This window comes from Anomalospiza imberbis, chromosome 36 (assembly GCF_031753505.1).
Source record: "Anomalospiza imberbis isolate Cuckoo-Finch-1a 21T00152 chromosome 36, ASM3175350v1, whole genome shotgun sequence".
Taxonomy (NCBI): domain Eukaryota; kingdom Metazoa; phylum Chordata; class Aves; order Passeriformes; family Viduidae; genus Anomalospiza; species Anomalospiza imberbis.
This window is the reverse complement of record NC_089716.1, coordinates 45,154-62,084: the sequence shown is the minus strand read 5'-3', so window position 1 is coordinate 62,084 and position 16,931 is coordinate 45,154. Positions and strand designations below refer to the sequence as shown.

General features: G+C 57.8%; 1 protein-coding gene and 1 pseudogene across 1 annotated transcript; one reads left to right on the top strand and one right to left on the bottom strand.

Annotated features, from left to right (window-relative positions):
• LOC137464098 (uncharacterized) overlaps positions 1–16,931 on the top strand; it is a 1,364,046-nt pseudogene that overhangs the window by 1,309,821 nt on the left and 37,294 nt on the right.
• On the bottom strand, positions 11,831–14,347 carry LOC137464071 (class II histocompatibility antigen, B-L beta chain-like). Its single transcript, XM_068175386.1, is given in 7 exon segments — positions 11,831–11,839; positions 11,941–12,056; positions 12,623–12,784; positions 12,787–12,834; positions 12,837–12,884; positions 13,446–13,718; positions 14,190–14,347. Coding segments are annotated over 7 exon segments (738 nt in total). The 5' UTR covers positions 14,272–14,347.

Sequence of the window (16,931 nt, the reverse complement as noted above, 5' to 3'; positions counted from 1 at the left end):
TGATTCCCTCTGCCCCTCACCCCAAGCTCTGCCTGCCTGCACAGATGGAATCTGCACAGCTGAAGGCAGAGCCCATGGTGAGGATCTCTGACTCTGCAACAGAAATGGGTGAAGCTGCAAAGGGAAACAGCAAATGGAGAATGTTGTGAAAACTTCACTAAAATAAGGGGGGATCATCCCTGTGCGCAGGCGGATCGGGAAGTCTGAACCTTCCAAGTCCCTCAGCCAGTGGGCAAAGGCAGAGGGAGATGCGGCCGGGAAAATGAGCATCCAAAGGAGGCAGCGTGCTACAACAAGGGCAGAGAGCGCATGGCAAATGCCCCACGGCCTCTCCCTCTGCTCAGCAATCGAGTCACTTTGACAGGACTCCTCGGTCTCCTCTGGCCACAGAAACCTCCGGCGACGGGAATTTCCCCGCACGGTCCCGGCCACGGGGCAGCCACCTCTGTCCCAGCCACAGCAACCGGGACGAGCCAGCGCTGCTCCGGCAGCGGCTCCTGCCCAGGCAGCGGCGGGAAGGAGACCGCGGGCAGCCGCTCCCGCAGCGCCCTCAGCCCAGGGCCGGCACGGGCCGGACACGGCACCGCCAAGCCGCCGGAGCCCCCTGCCGCCCCCCTCCGCCCGCAGCGAGCCCCGAGCCCCCGCAGAACCCGGCGCGGCTCCCACCTGCGCCGGGGCCGCCTCCGAGCTCCGCCAATGCCGCCTCCCCGCGCTCCGGCCGCTGCCGCCGCTCCCGGGCCCGCACAGACGCTCCGCCAATGGCGCCGCTGCCGAGCCAGGGCCGCCCTCAGGCCGCCAGCGGGGCCGTGCTTCGCCCCGCTCTCACCCATCAGCGCGCCAGAACCGCGACTGACGGACAGGGAGGAGGTGGCCTCGGCAGGGGCCGCCCCTGGGGTCCGGGTGCCTGCGGCCACCAACGAGGAGGAGGCGGCCACCGGAAGGGGACAGCGCTCGGAGGTGGCCCTGGGGCCCCTGGAGCACTTGCTGGCCGCGTGGAAAAGAGCCTGGTGTTTCGTCTGGGGGATGTGTCGCCGGCTCGAGGCCATCGAGGCCATCCTGCAGGGAACAAATGAGGCGTCCCCCGATGTCCTCAGGGACTTGGTGGCCAAGGCGGCCATGGCCGAGCGGCTGTGGGAGGCCAGTGCCCGCCTGGCCACGCGTCACCTCCTGGGGATACTTGGGGACATCTGCAGGCTCCTCGTGAAGCCCCCCGTGGCTCCGGTGGCCCCAGTGGCCGCACAGTGGCTGAGCGGAGCCAAAAAGCCATCGCGGACATCCCGAGGCTGCTGCAGGGACAGTGATGTCACCGCAGTGATGTCATCGGAGTGATGACATCATCGGGGACATCGCTGCTGTCACTTGTCCCCTCCCTGCGCAGGCTTTGAGACACATTTGGGGACATTTCTGGGAATTTTCACCGAAATTGTCCCAAATGCTGATGGGACTTCCTGGGGTGACATCACTGGGGACACTTGGGGACATTCTGAGCACAATCAGAATGCTTTTGCATTTCTCTGTTGGCTTTTGCATTTCTCTGTTGGATTTTGCAGGTTCCTATTGACCTCGAGAATTTTGCTCTGCTGCTCAATACTGATATTGATTATCGATAATTCCTTCGAGCTGCTCGCTGGCACAATAAAATCTCAGAGTTGGCACGGACAAGTCCAAGGCTGTGTGAGCTTTCTGCCAGGTTTTGGGAATCCTTGACTGTGAAAAACGCCAATCACTTGTTTTAAATCTTCATAGAAATAAAATAGTCATAAAAACAGGAATAAAAGTGAGAGCAATGACAATTTGGACAATCAGAGTTAGGACAATAAAGGACAATAAAAAGCAAAGAATTACAGACAGCCGGGTGGGTTTGGGCACTGAGCCACAAAAACATGCCTGGTTAACAAAGGGTTAACCCTTAAAAGCAATAGCCTGTTGCACATTCAAATATCTCACCCACGATGCATAAATTCTTTTCAAACAAAGGGTGTTCTCTGCTTTTTGTCAGCTTTTTCCCCTCAATCCCGGTGGCTCTTTACAGACAGAGGAGAGGTGTAAGAATGTTTGTCTTTTCCCAGAAGGAGGCAGTAACTCTTGCTGTTATCTCCGTGCGAAGAATTTCTTAATTATCCTACCCATTCCTTGAGCTCGTTACAAAAAATATCTTACATCGCATAGTTTCTATTTTGACATTATGTCATAACCCAAAACTGCAATTCCCACACTACTTCAAAAGGATTAATACAGTTCTACAAAATAACTGTGCAACACAGCACACAGAGTATCCAAGTTAATATTTGCCAAGAGCCGATCATTCAATCTGCATTTTTCACACTGACAAATCCATTGCTCACATCCCTGGGCCCCCCCCGGTCCCGGCGCTGCTCCCGGGGGTCCCGCGGCTCCGGGGGCTCAAAGGGGAGGGGGCGGAACCCCCGTGATGGGTGGGGGGCACAAAGGGGGGTCCGGGCCCGGTGCTCGGGGGGGTCGGTGCTCGAGGGGGGGTCGGGGGCACTGAAGGGGGTGCGGGTGCGGTTTTTGGGGGGTCCCGGTGCCCGGGGAGGGGGGGTCAGTGCTCAGCAGCGGGGGCTGCCTGGGGACCCCCCCGGGCCCCCCAAACCCCAGCCGGGTGTGAAAAACAAAGTTCACTCTTGGAGATTTGTAAAAGTTTGATAAGGGATAAAAAAGGGTTTTGGCGCTCGGCCAAAGAACCCGCCCTTAACTTAACCCTTCGTTCTCCGGATCCGGTTCCACTGCAGGGCTACAAACACATCCCTGAGTTTTGACATTATTCAAACACTCCCGGGAGCTTTGGATGTTCCAGGAACTCTTGTTTGGTTCTCACCTCTGACTTGTCTGCAGGACATTCTGCAGATTAAGTCAATACATTTGATTTCTTCTCGTGGTTCCATCCTGTTGTTTCAGAGCCCCTGGAAAATTCATAAATGCTTCTCAGGTTTGTGTCACTGTTATCACCTGGTGAGGCTGGTCCGCAGATGGGAGAAACAATGGAATTGTTTTACACCCGAGTCAGTCACACAGAAGCATTTTAACATTGCATAGTCTCTATTTCAATATTTGTTATTGATCTATTTCATATTCATCTATTTTTAATATTTTAAGGCCTAGGAGAGAATATCTATTTGTTACTCTAGCATTAAATTGGTTACACGGTGCACACATAAACGGATCGATTTTATTGTACCAGCGAGCAGCTACAAGGAATCATCAATAATCAATGTCAATATCAAGTACCAGAGCAAAGTCCTTGTGATCAATAGCAACGCGCAGAAGCCAATGCAGAAATGCAGAAGCCAATTATTCCATTGTCATTCATAACCCGGCTCTGCTGCAGCCACAGCAGAAAGCTGCCTCTGCTGCAAGGCACCGAGGGGGTCATTCACCCCCTGACCTGCCCCCGCCTCCATGAGTGTCCCCAGAGCATCCTCAGAGTGTCCCCAAGTGTCCCCAGTGACGTCACCCAGGAATTCCCATCAGCATTTGGGACAATTTAAATGAAACTTCCCAGAAAATTCCCCAAATTTGTCTCAAATCCCATGTGGGGAGGGGAGAGGGGACAAGTGACAGCAGCGATGTCCCTGATGATGTCACCATCCCCGATGATGTCACAGCAGTGACATCACTGTCCCTGCAGCAGCCTCGGGATGTCCTCTGTGAAAAATGCATATTTTATGATTGGCTTTTCACAAATATTAAATTGAATACTATATGAAATATATTGATTAGAAGTGCTGTATTAACATTTTGATAAAATGGTAAATGTAGTTTTGTAGTTAAAATGAAACTTTAGTAGTTAAAATAGAAACTATGTATGTGGGTTTTTTTTTTAAATAATGAGATACTGGCTTCGAGATAACAGTCACAGAACACCCAAATCTTCCAGAGAAGAGGAATTTATGGGTTTCTTATCAGAAGAAGGTAATTTCTTCAGGCCTTGCTCAGACTGGAAGACGCCGTGGGGATTAAAAGAAGGAGTTGACCTATTCCAGAGAGAGTTTCTTATTTTAAATAGAATGTATGCATAACCATGAAGCATGTATGAATATGCAACAGTGAATGGATCTTAAGAGTTATTCCTTTGTTCACAAAACATGTTGTCCTAGCTTAAGTGCCCGAGAGCATCCGGACGTCCGTAATTCTTTGCTTTTTATTGTCCTGTAATTACACGAACTCTAAATTTTTATTACTCTAATTGTATTACTATTTTTATAACCATTTCATTATCATTAAACTTTTAAAAGTTGTAAAAACAAGTGACTGGCGTTTTTCCCGCTGCAGCACTTGGAGGGGGGCTGTGCCCCAGGGGATGGACTCCGGTCGGAGAAGTTCCTGGAGAAGTCTCCGGTGGGAGAGACCGCAGGCTGCAGCAGGGGAACGACTCCTGTCCCTGGGCAGAGGGAGAAGCCACGGGGGATGAACTGAGCACGGCCCCATTCCCTGTCTCCTGCACTGCCGGGGGAGGAGGTGCAGCTGGAAGGAGGGAGGCGTGGGGAAAGCTGCATTCAAGGCTCTTCATTGACTTCTCATTGTCCTGCTCGGAGCTTTTGGAGTTTTGTGCCAGAAATCTCTCCCCTCCCCCACTCCCCCACAGGGCTTTGGGGCGGTTTTCCCTTTTTGGGGGAAATCAAAGCGATGCGCTGATGCTCCGAATTAGGGGGCAGGAGAAGTGGGGCTGCTGGGCTTCCCGCAGAGCCGGAGCCAGCGAAGGCGAAGGCGCAGGGCCGGGAAAGCCGTGTCGGGAGGTGCGGAGCAGTTTGTTGGTGCTGCAGATGGATGCCGGCCCGGGCCCGGGCCCGTTCCAGGGCTGTTCCTCATCTCCGGCTTTGCCCTCCCACAGCCCGGGGGGCCCTGAGAGCGCGGGGCGAGGCTGTGCCGTGTGCAGAGCCCGCCCCTCGCTGCCATTGGCCGCTGCTGCCGTCAGTCGCGGTTCTGGCGCGCTGATTGGTGAGAGCGGGGCGAAGCACGGCCCCGCTGGCGGCCTGAGGGCGGCCCTGGCTCGGCAGCGGCGCCATTGGCGGAGCGTCTGTGCGGGCCCGGGAGCGGCGGCAGCGGCCGGAGCGCGGGGAGGCGGCATTGGCGGAGCTCGGAGGCGGCCCCGGCGCAGGTGGGAGCCGCGCCGGGTTCTGCGGGGGCTCGGGGCTCGCTGCGGGCGGAGGGGGCGGCAGGGGGCTCCGGCGGCTTGGCGGTGCCGTGTCCGGCCCGTGCCGGCCCTGGGCTGAGGGCGCTGCGGGAGCGGCTGCCCGCGGTCTCCTTCCCGCCGCTGCCTGGGCAGGAGCCGCTGCCGGAGCAGCGCTGGCTCGTCCCGGTTGCTGTGGCTGGGACAGAGGTGGCTGCCCCGTGGCCGGGACCGTGCGGGGAAATTCCCGTCGCCGGAGGTTTCTGTGGCCAGAGGAGACCGAGGAGTCCTGTCAAAGTGACTCGATTGCTGAGCAGAGGGAGAGGCCGTGGGGCATTTGCCATGCGCTCTCTGCCCTTGTTGTAGCACGCTGCCTCCTTTGGATGCTCATTTTCCCGGCCGCATCTCCCTCTGCCTTTGCCCACTGGCTGAGGGACTTGGAAGGTTCAGACTTCCCGATCCGCCTGCGCACAGGGATGATCCCCCCTTATTTTAGTGAAGTTTTCACAACATTCTCCATTTGCTGTTTCCCTTTGCAGCTTCACCCATTTCTGTTGCAGAGTCAGAGATCCTCACCATGGGCTCTGCCTTCAGCTGTGCAGATTCCATCTGTGCAGGCAGGCAGAGCTTGGGGTGAGGGGCAGAGGGAATCAGCCCAATTCCTGCCCCAGGCAAGTAGAGGCAGGTCCATTGTCCCCACTTTGCCCCAGCAGTGTTAATTTGCATTTCTAAAGCTCCTCTGCTGGCTGCCTGGAATGCAGCTTCTCTTCCAGAGCAGCCTCCAGCAGCCTCATGTGTGCCCCCCCCCCCCACAACCTGCTGCTTTATTTATTTTTTCCTTCAAATCGTCTATTTACTGTTTATGAGTGAAAGGGTCACCTTTAAATCTCTTCTACTTTTGCAAAATGCAGCCTAAAAGTGAACGCCAAAATACCCAGACCAAAATTTTGGTATCTCTCACGCAGACATACACAAAAAAATCCCAAGGCAATTAAGTTTTTTCTACTTCTCCTCGGAGTAGAAACTCATTCTCACATCCCTGGCTCAAACCTAACCGGCAATATAGAAGTAGGATTATTACAAAAAATACTCTTCTGTTATAAACTTTGCACCGAAAGTGCAGAAGAAAGGAAAACTCCACCAATATGTTTAGTGTTAGAGTCAAGGCATTCCTTGATTCTGGCCAGGATCTGCAACAGAAATCATTCCATCCCCACATAGCCCGGGTGTGCAGAGAAAATCGTTCCATGACACGTGGGTTTAACTGGATTGTTCCCAAACTTGATACAGTCTGAACCAATCTAAATCCGTTGGTTTAATGTTCTGTAGTTTCAAGTTGTGCAGTTTTTAGTGTTTGGGTTCCTGTTGGACCCGGATTTCTTGGCTTCTGCTGTTCATCAGGTCGGAACTGCTGGATTTCCTTCTCAGCCTTTTCCAGAGCAGGTGTCTCCAGCTCTGCCGGGGGCAGTGTCTGGGGTAGGTGTTGGTTGCTGTTTGCTGCTGGGCGTTATCTTTGTGGGAATCTTTTGGGCCATTCCCAGTGTGTTGAGATGTTAAACTCATCTCCACTGAGTGGTGGAACATCCCTTAAAAAAACCTTTACCATTTCTTTCCCCGAGGCCAAGGCAAACCAAGGCTGAGTAGAGAAATAAAATGTTAAAAAATGTTCAAGTCTATGACCTGGTGTATTTTCCATCAATGCAATCCCAGGCAGCACAGTGTGTGAGTGTGGCTGAGACCCAGAGTGGAATTGTGCCGTTGTCTTCGCCAGCAGCTGTGGCAGTGCAGGCCCAGAAAGCACTGAAGCTGCAGCAGTGGCAGCAAGGATTGGCCCCGGTGGCTGGAGATGCCCAAGGAGGGTGCCCAGGCAGAGGATTTGAGCAGAGGATGTGTGGGCAGGCCCAGGGGCTTGCCCCGCTGTGGAGCCCTGGCTGCTGCTGCGCTGCCTTCAGTGCAGGCTCCGTGGGGGCCTCCCATGCTCCTGCTGCAGGCGGGAAGTGCAAATCTCCGGGGCTTCAGAGCCCTGGAGCCCAGGCTGAGGGGTCCCCCCGTGCTCAGCTGTGCTGGGGGCTGTTTCTGGCCTCAGGGACACTTGGCATGGGCCACGCCACTTGGCCACCAGTGGTGCTGCTTTGCCCTCCTTAGGCAGGGCCCGATGTCCTGCTTAGATGTTGGGAACAGCAAAGTGCCAAGGCAGGCTCTGTGCCAGCCCAGCTTCCTGTGGGAGAGATTTCACAAGAGACAGGACTCTGGCCACAGACTGCTTTAAATGTCCATCCCTTATCCCCACCCTGCACTGGGTGGAGAATTACCAGGGTAAGGAATTCCCAAGATCAATTGCAAGGGAGAGAATTCAATATCTGCCCTGGGTCTGGCTCTTCTTCTTGCCAAAGCCAACGGCAAAAGCCGTACCCATGGCATCTTGGTTTACATCCCTGACTCCTTCCCAGGGGCTGTTTGGGTGGGCTCTCCCCTGGCCAGGAGGGCAATGCCTCTGCCAGGTGCTTGTGGCCGACCCCATCCCCTGGGTGCTGGGGCCCCCTTGGGCCCTGGGGTTGATCCCTGAGGGGCTGTAGGAGCTGTGCCATGGCCTTTGCCTTCAGCTTGGCCTTTTGCTCGTCCCTTCTTGCATTCAGCTGCTGTGCCTTTGTGCCCAAGTGCTCCAGGGCCTTCTTCTGCCACTCCTGCAGCCACGCTCACTGCCTGTGGGTGCTCATCCTCTGAGAGCTGCTGAGCTTTGTGCAAAATCTTTCCTTTCTCCAGCGACCCAAAGCAAATGCTTAATAGAAAACCCTGATCCTTCCATGTACAATCTGCGTTTCCCAGATGTTGCTTTGTTTTCCTCCTTGTGCTCAGGGTCCCCTCCCCAGCCCGTATCCCAGAGCCGGTCCCTGTCCTGCCGCAGTGTCCAAAGGCGGCCCCCCCCGGCCGGCAGGGCCAGCAGCTCCACGGGCCCGGGCAGCGGCCGGGGCGTCCCGCAAGCTCCTGGGGGCCGGGGGCCACTGCCGGCCCTGCCCGGGACTGGTGGGGTCAGGCAGCGCCCGGCGCTGAGCCCCGGCTGCCCCACAGCCCCAGCCCGGCCCCGCAGCTCCCCACAGGCCCCCAGCCCGTGCTCCCGGTCCCGCACCTCTGCGCCCGGTGCTGCCGCTGCCCACCACAGAGAAACCCCCTGACATCCTGACCTCCTTCTTTTCCTCTCCGGGGAACTGGGAATCAAAGTATCGGCTGGTAAATTTTGAGAATAGGACCCTGCTGGAAAACATCCCAGTCCTCTGTATTTTTCTCTTCCTCCTCTTTACCACCATACTTTTTCTTATCACATAGATTCCTCCTGCTGCTTCTTGCCTTCACCACATTGCTGCACACTGCCCTTCACCCGATCCCTTCCCAGCACACCAACACCATCCATCCCCTGTTGTCCAAATCCCTTCTCCACTTCCCTTATTGCCCCCCTGGGTGTCCATGTCCTTAGTTACCTCTGGAGGAATGTGCAAACTACCTCAACATTCTCCAAAGGGACCCTTCAGAGACATTTTGGGATCATCATCCCTTTGGCCAGGACCCCTGCCTGGCTTTCCCTTTCCTCCCCTCCCTGGGTGCCCTGCCATGTTCACTCCCCGAAGATCCCAGTGCACTCACTGCTGAGATTTTCAGTGCTCTCTCCCTGCTGACTCTTCACAGACCCCCCTGATGTGTCCCTCGTCTGTCTCCTGGTCACTCCCGGGTCCCCAATCGATCCCCGGTGCCGCCGCCAGCCAATGGAGCCGGTCACCCAAAGTGGGTGAGGCACCTCCAGCTGCACTCCCTGCCCGCCGCCCCGGACAGTGGAAGGAATTCCGGATGAGCCCCAGGGTGTGCGGGAAAATTGACATCAGCAGAGGTTTCTGTCCACAAAGCAGACAGAGGAGTCCTGTAAAAGTAATTTCAATCCTAGAAATGGGAGAGGCCATGGGACATTCCCCATGGGATCTCTGCAGTTGTTGGAGGACACAGCCTCCTTTTCATCCCAATTCTCCTGGCCACATCTCCCTCTCCCTTTCCCCACTGGCTGAAGTACTTGAGAGGCGCAGACTTCCCAATCCACCTGCTACATACTCCCTTCTTAGGCACCCCACTGTTGTATAGCAGACGATATTCCTGGCTCTGTTAAGTCTTTGTTGTTCTTCGGGAAGTTCATGAATTGAGCAGGACCTTGGCTGCGCAGCAGTCTGTGTCATCAATTGATAACATGTCCTGAAACCAATGGCTTCTCCTGTCACTTCCTTATGTACAGGTGCCTGGCCGTGTCTCGGAGCAGATTCACAGCATCTGTTTGTAAAGACACTTTCCTCTTGTTCCTTTCATGGGGGTCCCCCGTTTTCGGGACATCCCCCCTGGAGCAGGGTGTCCCCTCTTTGCTGCAGCCCCAGCCCTCAGGCAGAGCTCAGCCAATCAGAGCGCAGGGCGCTGATGACTCACCAGTTGCCAGGCAGACTCGCAGCTCCCAGCGTTCCCCACCTGGAGCCCACCTGCGCCCCCCCCTCGGCCCCATCGCCCCCGCGAGGGGAATTTGGGGAGGTGGGAGTGGGGCAGCGCCAAGGCCGGGCCCCCCCGCGCTGTCCTGGCGGGAGCGGCTGCAGTGGGGACCGAGTGCGGGCGGAAGCGGCCGAGAGCCCAGCGCTGCCCCAGCCCGACCTGCCCCAGCTCCATCCCTGCCCCTGCGCTGGGATGCTGTGGGTTTGGGGGGAAGAGGGAGCTGGCAGTGGGTGCTGGGCCTGGGGGCAGGAGGAGAAGGGAAGGAGAAGCAGGGTTGAGGGACAAAATGGTCAAACGATGGACGTGGCAGGAGAAGGTGGGATTGTGCTGGGGAAGGAGGAATAGCAGGAGGAAGAGGAGTATGAAGAAGAGCAGAGTCACAGGAGGAGGAGCAGAAACAGGAAGCAGCAGAAGGTTCCACCCCTCCCTGTGTCTGCAGCCTCCCCCCAGCCCCAGGAGCGCTGCTCCCCCCACATGCAGCAGGTGACTGTGGAGGGGGATCCTGGATTTTCACGGGGTGAATCTTGGTGTTTCTGAGCTTGCTTGGGCCAAATGTTGGTGCTTTGGTTTTATGTGGCAGCTGAATCTTTATCTTTTGCAGGAGGTTTTTGCTGACTTGTGATGTTTGGGGAGTTTTTGATCTGTGTCTGGAAGTCTATAGGATTTTTTAGGCTGACTCTTGGTGTTTTGGAGGTTCTCACAGACACAAGATTCCCAATGATATGTTGATATGAACCTTGGCAAGGAGGAACCTCCAGTCCAAGGTGCTCTCCTCATGTTTTTTCCTCAAAGCAGGATTTGTCATTCTCAGGGTGTGGCTGGATGGAGGAGGAGGAAAAGCCCCGAAGATCCTGCAGGAGGAGGGGCTGCAAACCCAGCCCAGGGAGCTGTGGGGAGGAAAGAGCCCCCCTGAGCCAGGAAGGTGGCTGGAGATCCAGACGGACAACTGAGCTTGTGGAGAAGCCTCATGGCAGGGAGAAGCCCCACAAGTGCTTGGAATGTGGGCAGGGTTTCAGCTGCAGCTCCAAGCTGATCCGGCACCAGAGGATCCACACTGGGGAACGGCCCTACGAGTGTGGGGAGTGTGGGAAGGGATTCAGCCACAGCTCCACCCTGATGCAGCACCAGGTGATCCACACTGGGGAACGGCCCTACACCTGTTTGGAATGTTGGAAGAGCTTTGGGTGGATCTCAGACCTGAGAAGACACCAGCGCATCCACACCGGGGAGAGGCCCTACAAGTGTCCCCAGTGTGGGAAGAGGTTTCAGACCAGCTCAGATCTCCTCAGACATGAGCGGATTCACACAGAGGAGAGGCCCTTCCGCTGCCCCGACTGCGGGAAGGGCTTCAGGCGAAACTCCCACCTCACCAGGCACCGGCGCATCCACACCGGGGAGAGGCCCTGGGAGTGTGGGGAGTGTGGGAAGAGCTTCTCCAGGAACTCAAACTTGACCCAACACCAACGGAGACACCACTAAGGGAAGCCCTGTGAGTGCCCCAAGTGAAGGAAGAGCTTGGAGTGAGGGCAGAGCTTCATGGTCTTCTCCAGCTTCGTCCCCCATGGGAGGCTCCGGGCTGGATGATCCCCAGTGACCCCCGTTGGGCAGAGCCCTGGTGCCCCCGAATGGGGAATAAAACAGGGAGGAAAACAATGGAGCTGATAAAGGGGCCGAGATCTGAGGCCTGACTGAGCAGAAACTGTGGGAGATACAGACACAGTTTAAGTCTCCCTGGGCAAGAAGTGACCAAGCAACCTGTTGTGAGACTTTGTGATAAGATAATGTTCCCAGGTGCCGTGATGTCATGAAGAATGTGTAACCAATGGGAAATTGTTAGCAAACATCGAGCCCTGTCTGAGCACCACACAAGTAAAACCCTGTATAAACACCTGGTACCCTCAATGAAATTGGCTTCTGGTCTAAACTCGGCTGTCCCCGTCTCTCCATCGTGGATAAGCCCTGTTGTGGGTGATCCCCGTTGGGTGGGGGGAAGGTGTTGGAGGGATTTCTTTCCCTTCTCCTTGTGCTGCTGTGTTTGGTTGGTAATAAATTCCCTCCGTGTGCCCAGGCTGGGTCTGTTGTCCCCGTGCCGGGGGCAGAGTGACAGCAGGGCTGGGGGGACACAGAACCCCCCCGAAATCAGCGCGGGGACAGAGACCACGGGGAGGGGCTGTGGCCGGCTGCGGCTCAGGAGCTCTGTGTGCAGAGAAAAAGGGGTGACACTGGGCTGGGGGCCCCGGGGAAGGAGCATACACGCTCTGGGGGAGGGGGGACGCCTCTCCCGGGACCCCCCTGACCTTCTTGCCCAGGTAGAAGCCGAGCCCCGGCGCCAGGAAGATGAAGCCCAACTCGGAGTCCCTCATCCCCATTGGCATCTTGCTGCAGGCAGCGTCTGGCGACATCTCTGGGGGATCTGCAGGGGTCAGGGCCCCCCAAAACCGCTCACAGACACCCCACGCCCCTCCGAGCACCCTCCCAGTCACCCCCAGGCCACCCAGGACCTCCTGAAACCTTCCCAAGATCCCTTTCCAACCCCCCCAGCACCCTCCAAAGCCTCTCCCATTCCTGTCAGGATCCCACCACCCCCTTCCAGTTTTCCCCTACAGCCCCAGGATCCCCAAACCCACTCCCAGTCACTTCCCAGCCCCACCAGGACTCACCCAGACCCCTCCCAGTCTCTTCCCAGCGCAAACAACCTCATCCCAACCTCTGCTTTTCCATCCCCAATCTCCTTCCAGCTCCTCCAGGCTCACTCCAATCCCTCCCAGTCATATCCAGCGCCCCCAAACTCCCTCCCAGTGTCCACCAGGACCCCCAGAACCCCATCCCACCCTCCCCAGCATCCTTGAAACCACTTCTCAGCCCTTCCACACCTCCAAGCCCCTCTCCCAGCTGAAACCAGGCTGTCTCCAACTCCCTACCAGTTGCTCCCAGCACATCCCAGTGGCTATCCCAGCGCCCCCAATTCCTCCCCTGTACCCCACTGCCGGCTCAGGGGGTGCTCCAGGCTGATGTGCTCCACTTGGCAGCTGCAGGTGAGCCCGCGCCAGGGGGGTGTTTCCAGCAGCACCAGGAGCTGGTAGGTCCAGTCCTTGTTGGGGACCATGTCGGTGGCCACCACAGAGAGCTCCTGCTGGCCTGGAACCACCTCAGCTGGGTGTGGGCATGGTAGAAATCCATCACGGAGCAGCCCCGGGCTGGGAGCTCGAGGGCAGCAGCAAGATGGATACGCTTGGGGACACTGGGAGAGAGCGGGGACAGACTGGGATCAGCTGGGGGGAACTGGGAGAGAGAGGGGAGGTGTGGGGTGGCCTTGGGAGGGACTGGGAATGGACTGGGAAGGACTGGGGTGGCACTCAGAGAGATGGGAGGGGATGGGGAGCACTGGGAGGGAGGATGGAGGTCTAGGAGTGAACTGGGAATGAACTGGGAATGGACTGGGAGGGACTGGGGCGGCACTGGGAGGAACTGGGAACGAAGTGCGCGGCACTGGGAGGCCGAGTCCAGTGCGGGGCACTCGGCGCTGCGGGTCTGCCTGGCAACTGATGAGTCATCAGAGACACGCGCTCTGATTGGCTGAGAGGCGGCAGCACCACGCTAGGCTGAGATGGACAGCCGGGAGGCGCTGGGAGAGACTGGGATGGACTGGGAGAGCCACGGGGGTCAGTGGCAGGGACACAAGGTCTCGGGGATGGGCACAAGGAGGGCTGAGGGCTCTGGGCCGATTCCAGGGAGGTTTTGAGGGGCTCCAGGGTCATTGCCAGGGCAGGGCCCGAGGGGACACGCTCTGCCCCGCGCTCACCTCGGCGCTCCGTGAGGAACGGGCTGAGATACTCGTGGTTGTACCGGCACAGCCAGTCCGCCGCAGCCCTTTTTTGCTCCATACCGTCTGGGTCGCTGTTCCAGTACCTGGCTGCTGTCTCCCCATAGGGGGTGAACCCCAAAAAGTGCCCCACGTCACAGTCGAACATCGCGTACTGCTCCCGATTGTAGATGAACCTGCTCAGGTACCTCACCTTCTCCGTGCCGTTCATGAAGTGACACTCGGACTTTCCCACGTACTGGAACACCCCTGTGTGTGCAGGACACAGGTCCGGGGGTGCCCCCCCAGCACGCCCAGAGCTCCGGGATCCACCCCGGATCCCCACTCCGCACCCCCTGTGCCCCAGGGCCGCCTTGGATCCCTCCTGCCCGAGCTGCCACTTCCTCTTTTCCATTCTTCCCCCATTTGCCCTTCCACATCCTCTCCCCTCCGACTTTCAGCCTCTCCCCAACTCACTTTTGGGGTCCCATTCCACCCCTTTCCCACCCTTTTCTATCAATCCCTAGCCCCCCTTCCCGCTCAGTTTTGGGGTCCTACCATCCCCTTTTCCCGATTTTCCCACCCTCTCCCACCCCTTCCTCACCTGCCCCCAATCCTCAGCCCCTCCCGCTCTTCCTTTCGGGGTCCCCTCCTCCTCCTGCCCCTGCAATTTCGGGCTCCCACCGCCCCCTTTTCCCCATTCTCCCCCCTGTCCCACCGCCTCCCGCCCCCCCCGCTCTCCCGAGAGCTCCGCGCCCGCAGCCGGGGGGGCTCCCAGCACCACCAGTGCCACCAGTACGGCCCCAGCTGCCGCCACTCGCCCCATGGCCAGCGCCGCCCAGGGAGCACCAGCCCCAGAGCGGCCGCGCTGCGCTGGCAGCACCAGTCCGGAGCAGCGCGGGCTCAGCAGCGCCGCGCGCTCTCATTGGCTCCGAGCACTTTTGGGCACCGATTGCCGAGGCTCTGCCGCACAACCGATGACTCCTCAACTCCTCGCGCTCCCATTGGCTGCAGCGCGTTTTGGCTGCGTTTGGATTGGCTGAGCGGTTCCGGGACGCTGCAGCCCCGGCTGGGGCTTTTCCAGGCACGGGGAGCCTTGGGGCGCTGCGCAGCTGGGAGCTCAGCTGTGCCCAGAAATGTGTGCCCGGCTGCGCGGGGTCTCAGGGGTGCCCGTGGCGAGGGGTGACGCTGGCCCCATGCCAGGCACCCCCCAGAGCCGCTCTGTCCCTGCCCCCCGCAGCCGCACAGGGACAGAAAATGGAACCGAGGGTTCCTGCCTGGGGACAAGGAGCGGGAGAGATCCCTCAGCAAATCCGGCACGGGCACAGCAGAGCCGGCCCGGGCACAGGGAGGGAATTTATTACCAACCAAATCACACCAGGACAAGGAGAGGGGAAAGAAATCTCTCCAACACCTTCCCCCCACCCAACCGGGATCACCCAGAACGGGGTCACCGGGGCTCTGCCCAACGGGACTCACTGGGGATCATCCAACGTGGATCCTCCCATGGGGGATGGAGCTGGAGCAGCGCACAAAGCTCTTCCTGCACTCGGGGCACTCACAGGGCCTCTCCCTGGTGTGGAAGTGCTGGCGAGTGACGATCTTGAATTCCACCTGAAGCTCTTCTGACATTCCAAGCACTCATAGGGCCGTTCCCCAGTGTGGATCCTGTGGTGCTCGGTGAGGTCAGAGGTCCCACTGAAGCTCTCCCCACACTCCCCACATTTACAGGGCCTCTCCCCAGTGTGGGTGTTCTGGCGTTCCATCAGGGTGGAGCTCCAGCTGAAACCCTGCCCTCATTCCTTGCACTTGTGTGGCTTCTTGTGACTTGTGCAACACCTCCTCCATCAGGATCTCCAGGGCTTTTCCTCCTTCTCCATCCAGCCACACCCTGGGAATGACAAATCCTGCTTTGGGGAAAACCAAGGTGGGAGCGCCTTGGAGTAGAGGCTCCTCACTGCCCAAGTCCATCCCTAGAACTCAGCAGGAGTCTTGTGTCCATGGAAATCTCCACTATATCAAGGTTCAGCCCAAAACAACTCTCCCAGGAGTTCCCGATCTCTGATCTCTCCACTTTGGGCGTTCCAGAGGTTTCCTTTCCTTGGGATGATGGGGGTCCAATGGCTCCAGGGGCTCCCCCTTTCTGGCGTCTTGCTTAGGGATGATCCAGGGGCTTTTGGGGGTCCATGGGGTCCCTTCTGCCCTGATGCTCTACTTTGAGATCCCAGGGGTCCCAGGGGTCCCTCCTCTCCAGGTTCCCCCCCTTTCCAGCCAGCCTGGGGTCCCCCAGCTCCAGGATCACCCCTCTCTGCTCTCCCCACTCCGGGGGTCCCAGGGGTTCCTCTCCTCTGCTGCCCCGGGGGTCCCCAGGACCAATGTCCTCCCCCTGGTGGCCCTGGGCAATGGCCACGTGGACTCCCAAAGATCCCCCCAAGGGGCTCAGCTCTGGGGTCCTGCAAGATCCAAACCTACACACACACACACAGAGAAAAAAAAAAATCCCAGGGTTTATTTGGGGCTCCCAGATGATATTTGGGGCTCAATTCCACAATCTGCAAGCTCCAAACACACCCCAATAAAAAAACACTCTCAGGGACCCCCCCGGTAGATTTGGGACGAGCTCCCCCTCCCCTCTCACCTGCAGGATGAGCTGGGGGCGATGGTCCCGGGGCCAAGGGTGCTGCGGCCACAGGGGGCACTGGAACCTCCTTTTTCTCCTCCTTTTCCTGCTCCTGCTCCTCCTCTTCCTGCTCCTCCTTTTCCTCTCTCCCTCCTCCTCCTCCTTCCTCATCCCACCTCCTGCCCAGTTCCTGCCTTCTCTATATTTAGAGTGGAGAACCTTGCTTGTTTTTAGAACGAGAACAAAGATCCCAGATGGAACACGGCTTGCTGGTTTTAGCCAGAAGTGTCAGTGACTAAAGGTCATGTTTCCTCTGCTTTGGTGCCGTCCTTGTTCCTCCTCAGTGTTCAGGCTGGGCTATGGGGTGTCCTTGTTTGCTGCATTTTCAGAGCTCCTCCTGGATCCTTTGGGCAACAGGCTGTGCCCTGGGAGGGTTCTTTGTGCTCCTTTGTGACACAGGAGAACCTTGCAGGCGGTTTCTGCGTGAGCTGCTGCTGTGATGTCACAGGAGCACTGCCACGTCCCCGAGGTGTTCCCGTTGCTGTGGCACACGGAGGCCTCAGTGTCCAGAGTGGCTCTGGGCACTGCTCGTTGCCGGAGGATCCTCCTGCCCGAGGCATTCTCAGCAGCCAGCCCAGCCCTGACGGGTGTCCTTCTGTGCTTGCAGGGCTACAGTCTGCAGACGTGTGCAGCGCAGCCAAAATGATCCAGCACGTGGCTGCTGCAGTTTGCACGCTGTACTCTGTGGCGTATGCGGGGTATTTTTTAACCCACTTGGCACGTAAGTCGAGGTTTTCCCTCGGTGCTGTGGCTTTGGGCTTGCTGTGTGCTTGCTGTTCTTCCTCTGGGCCTGAGCTGACTTTGGA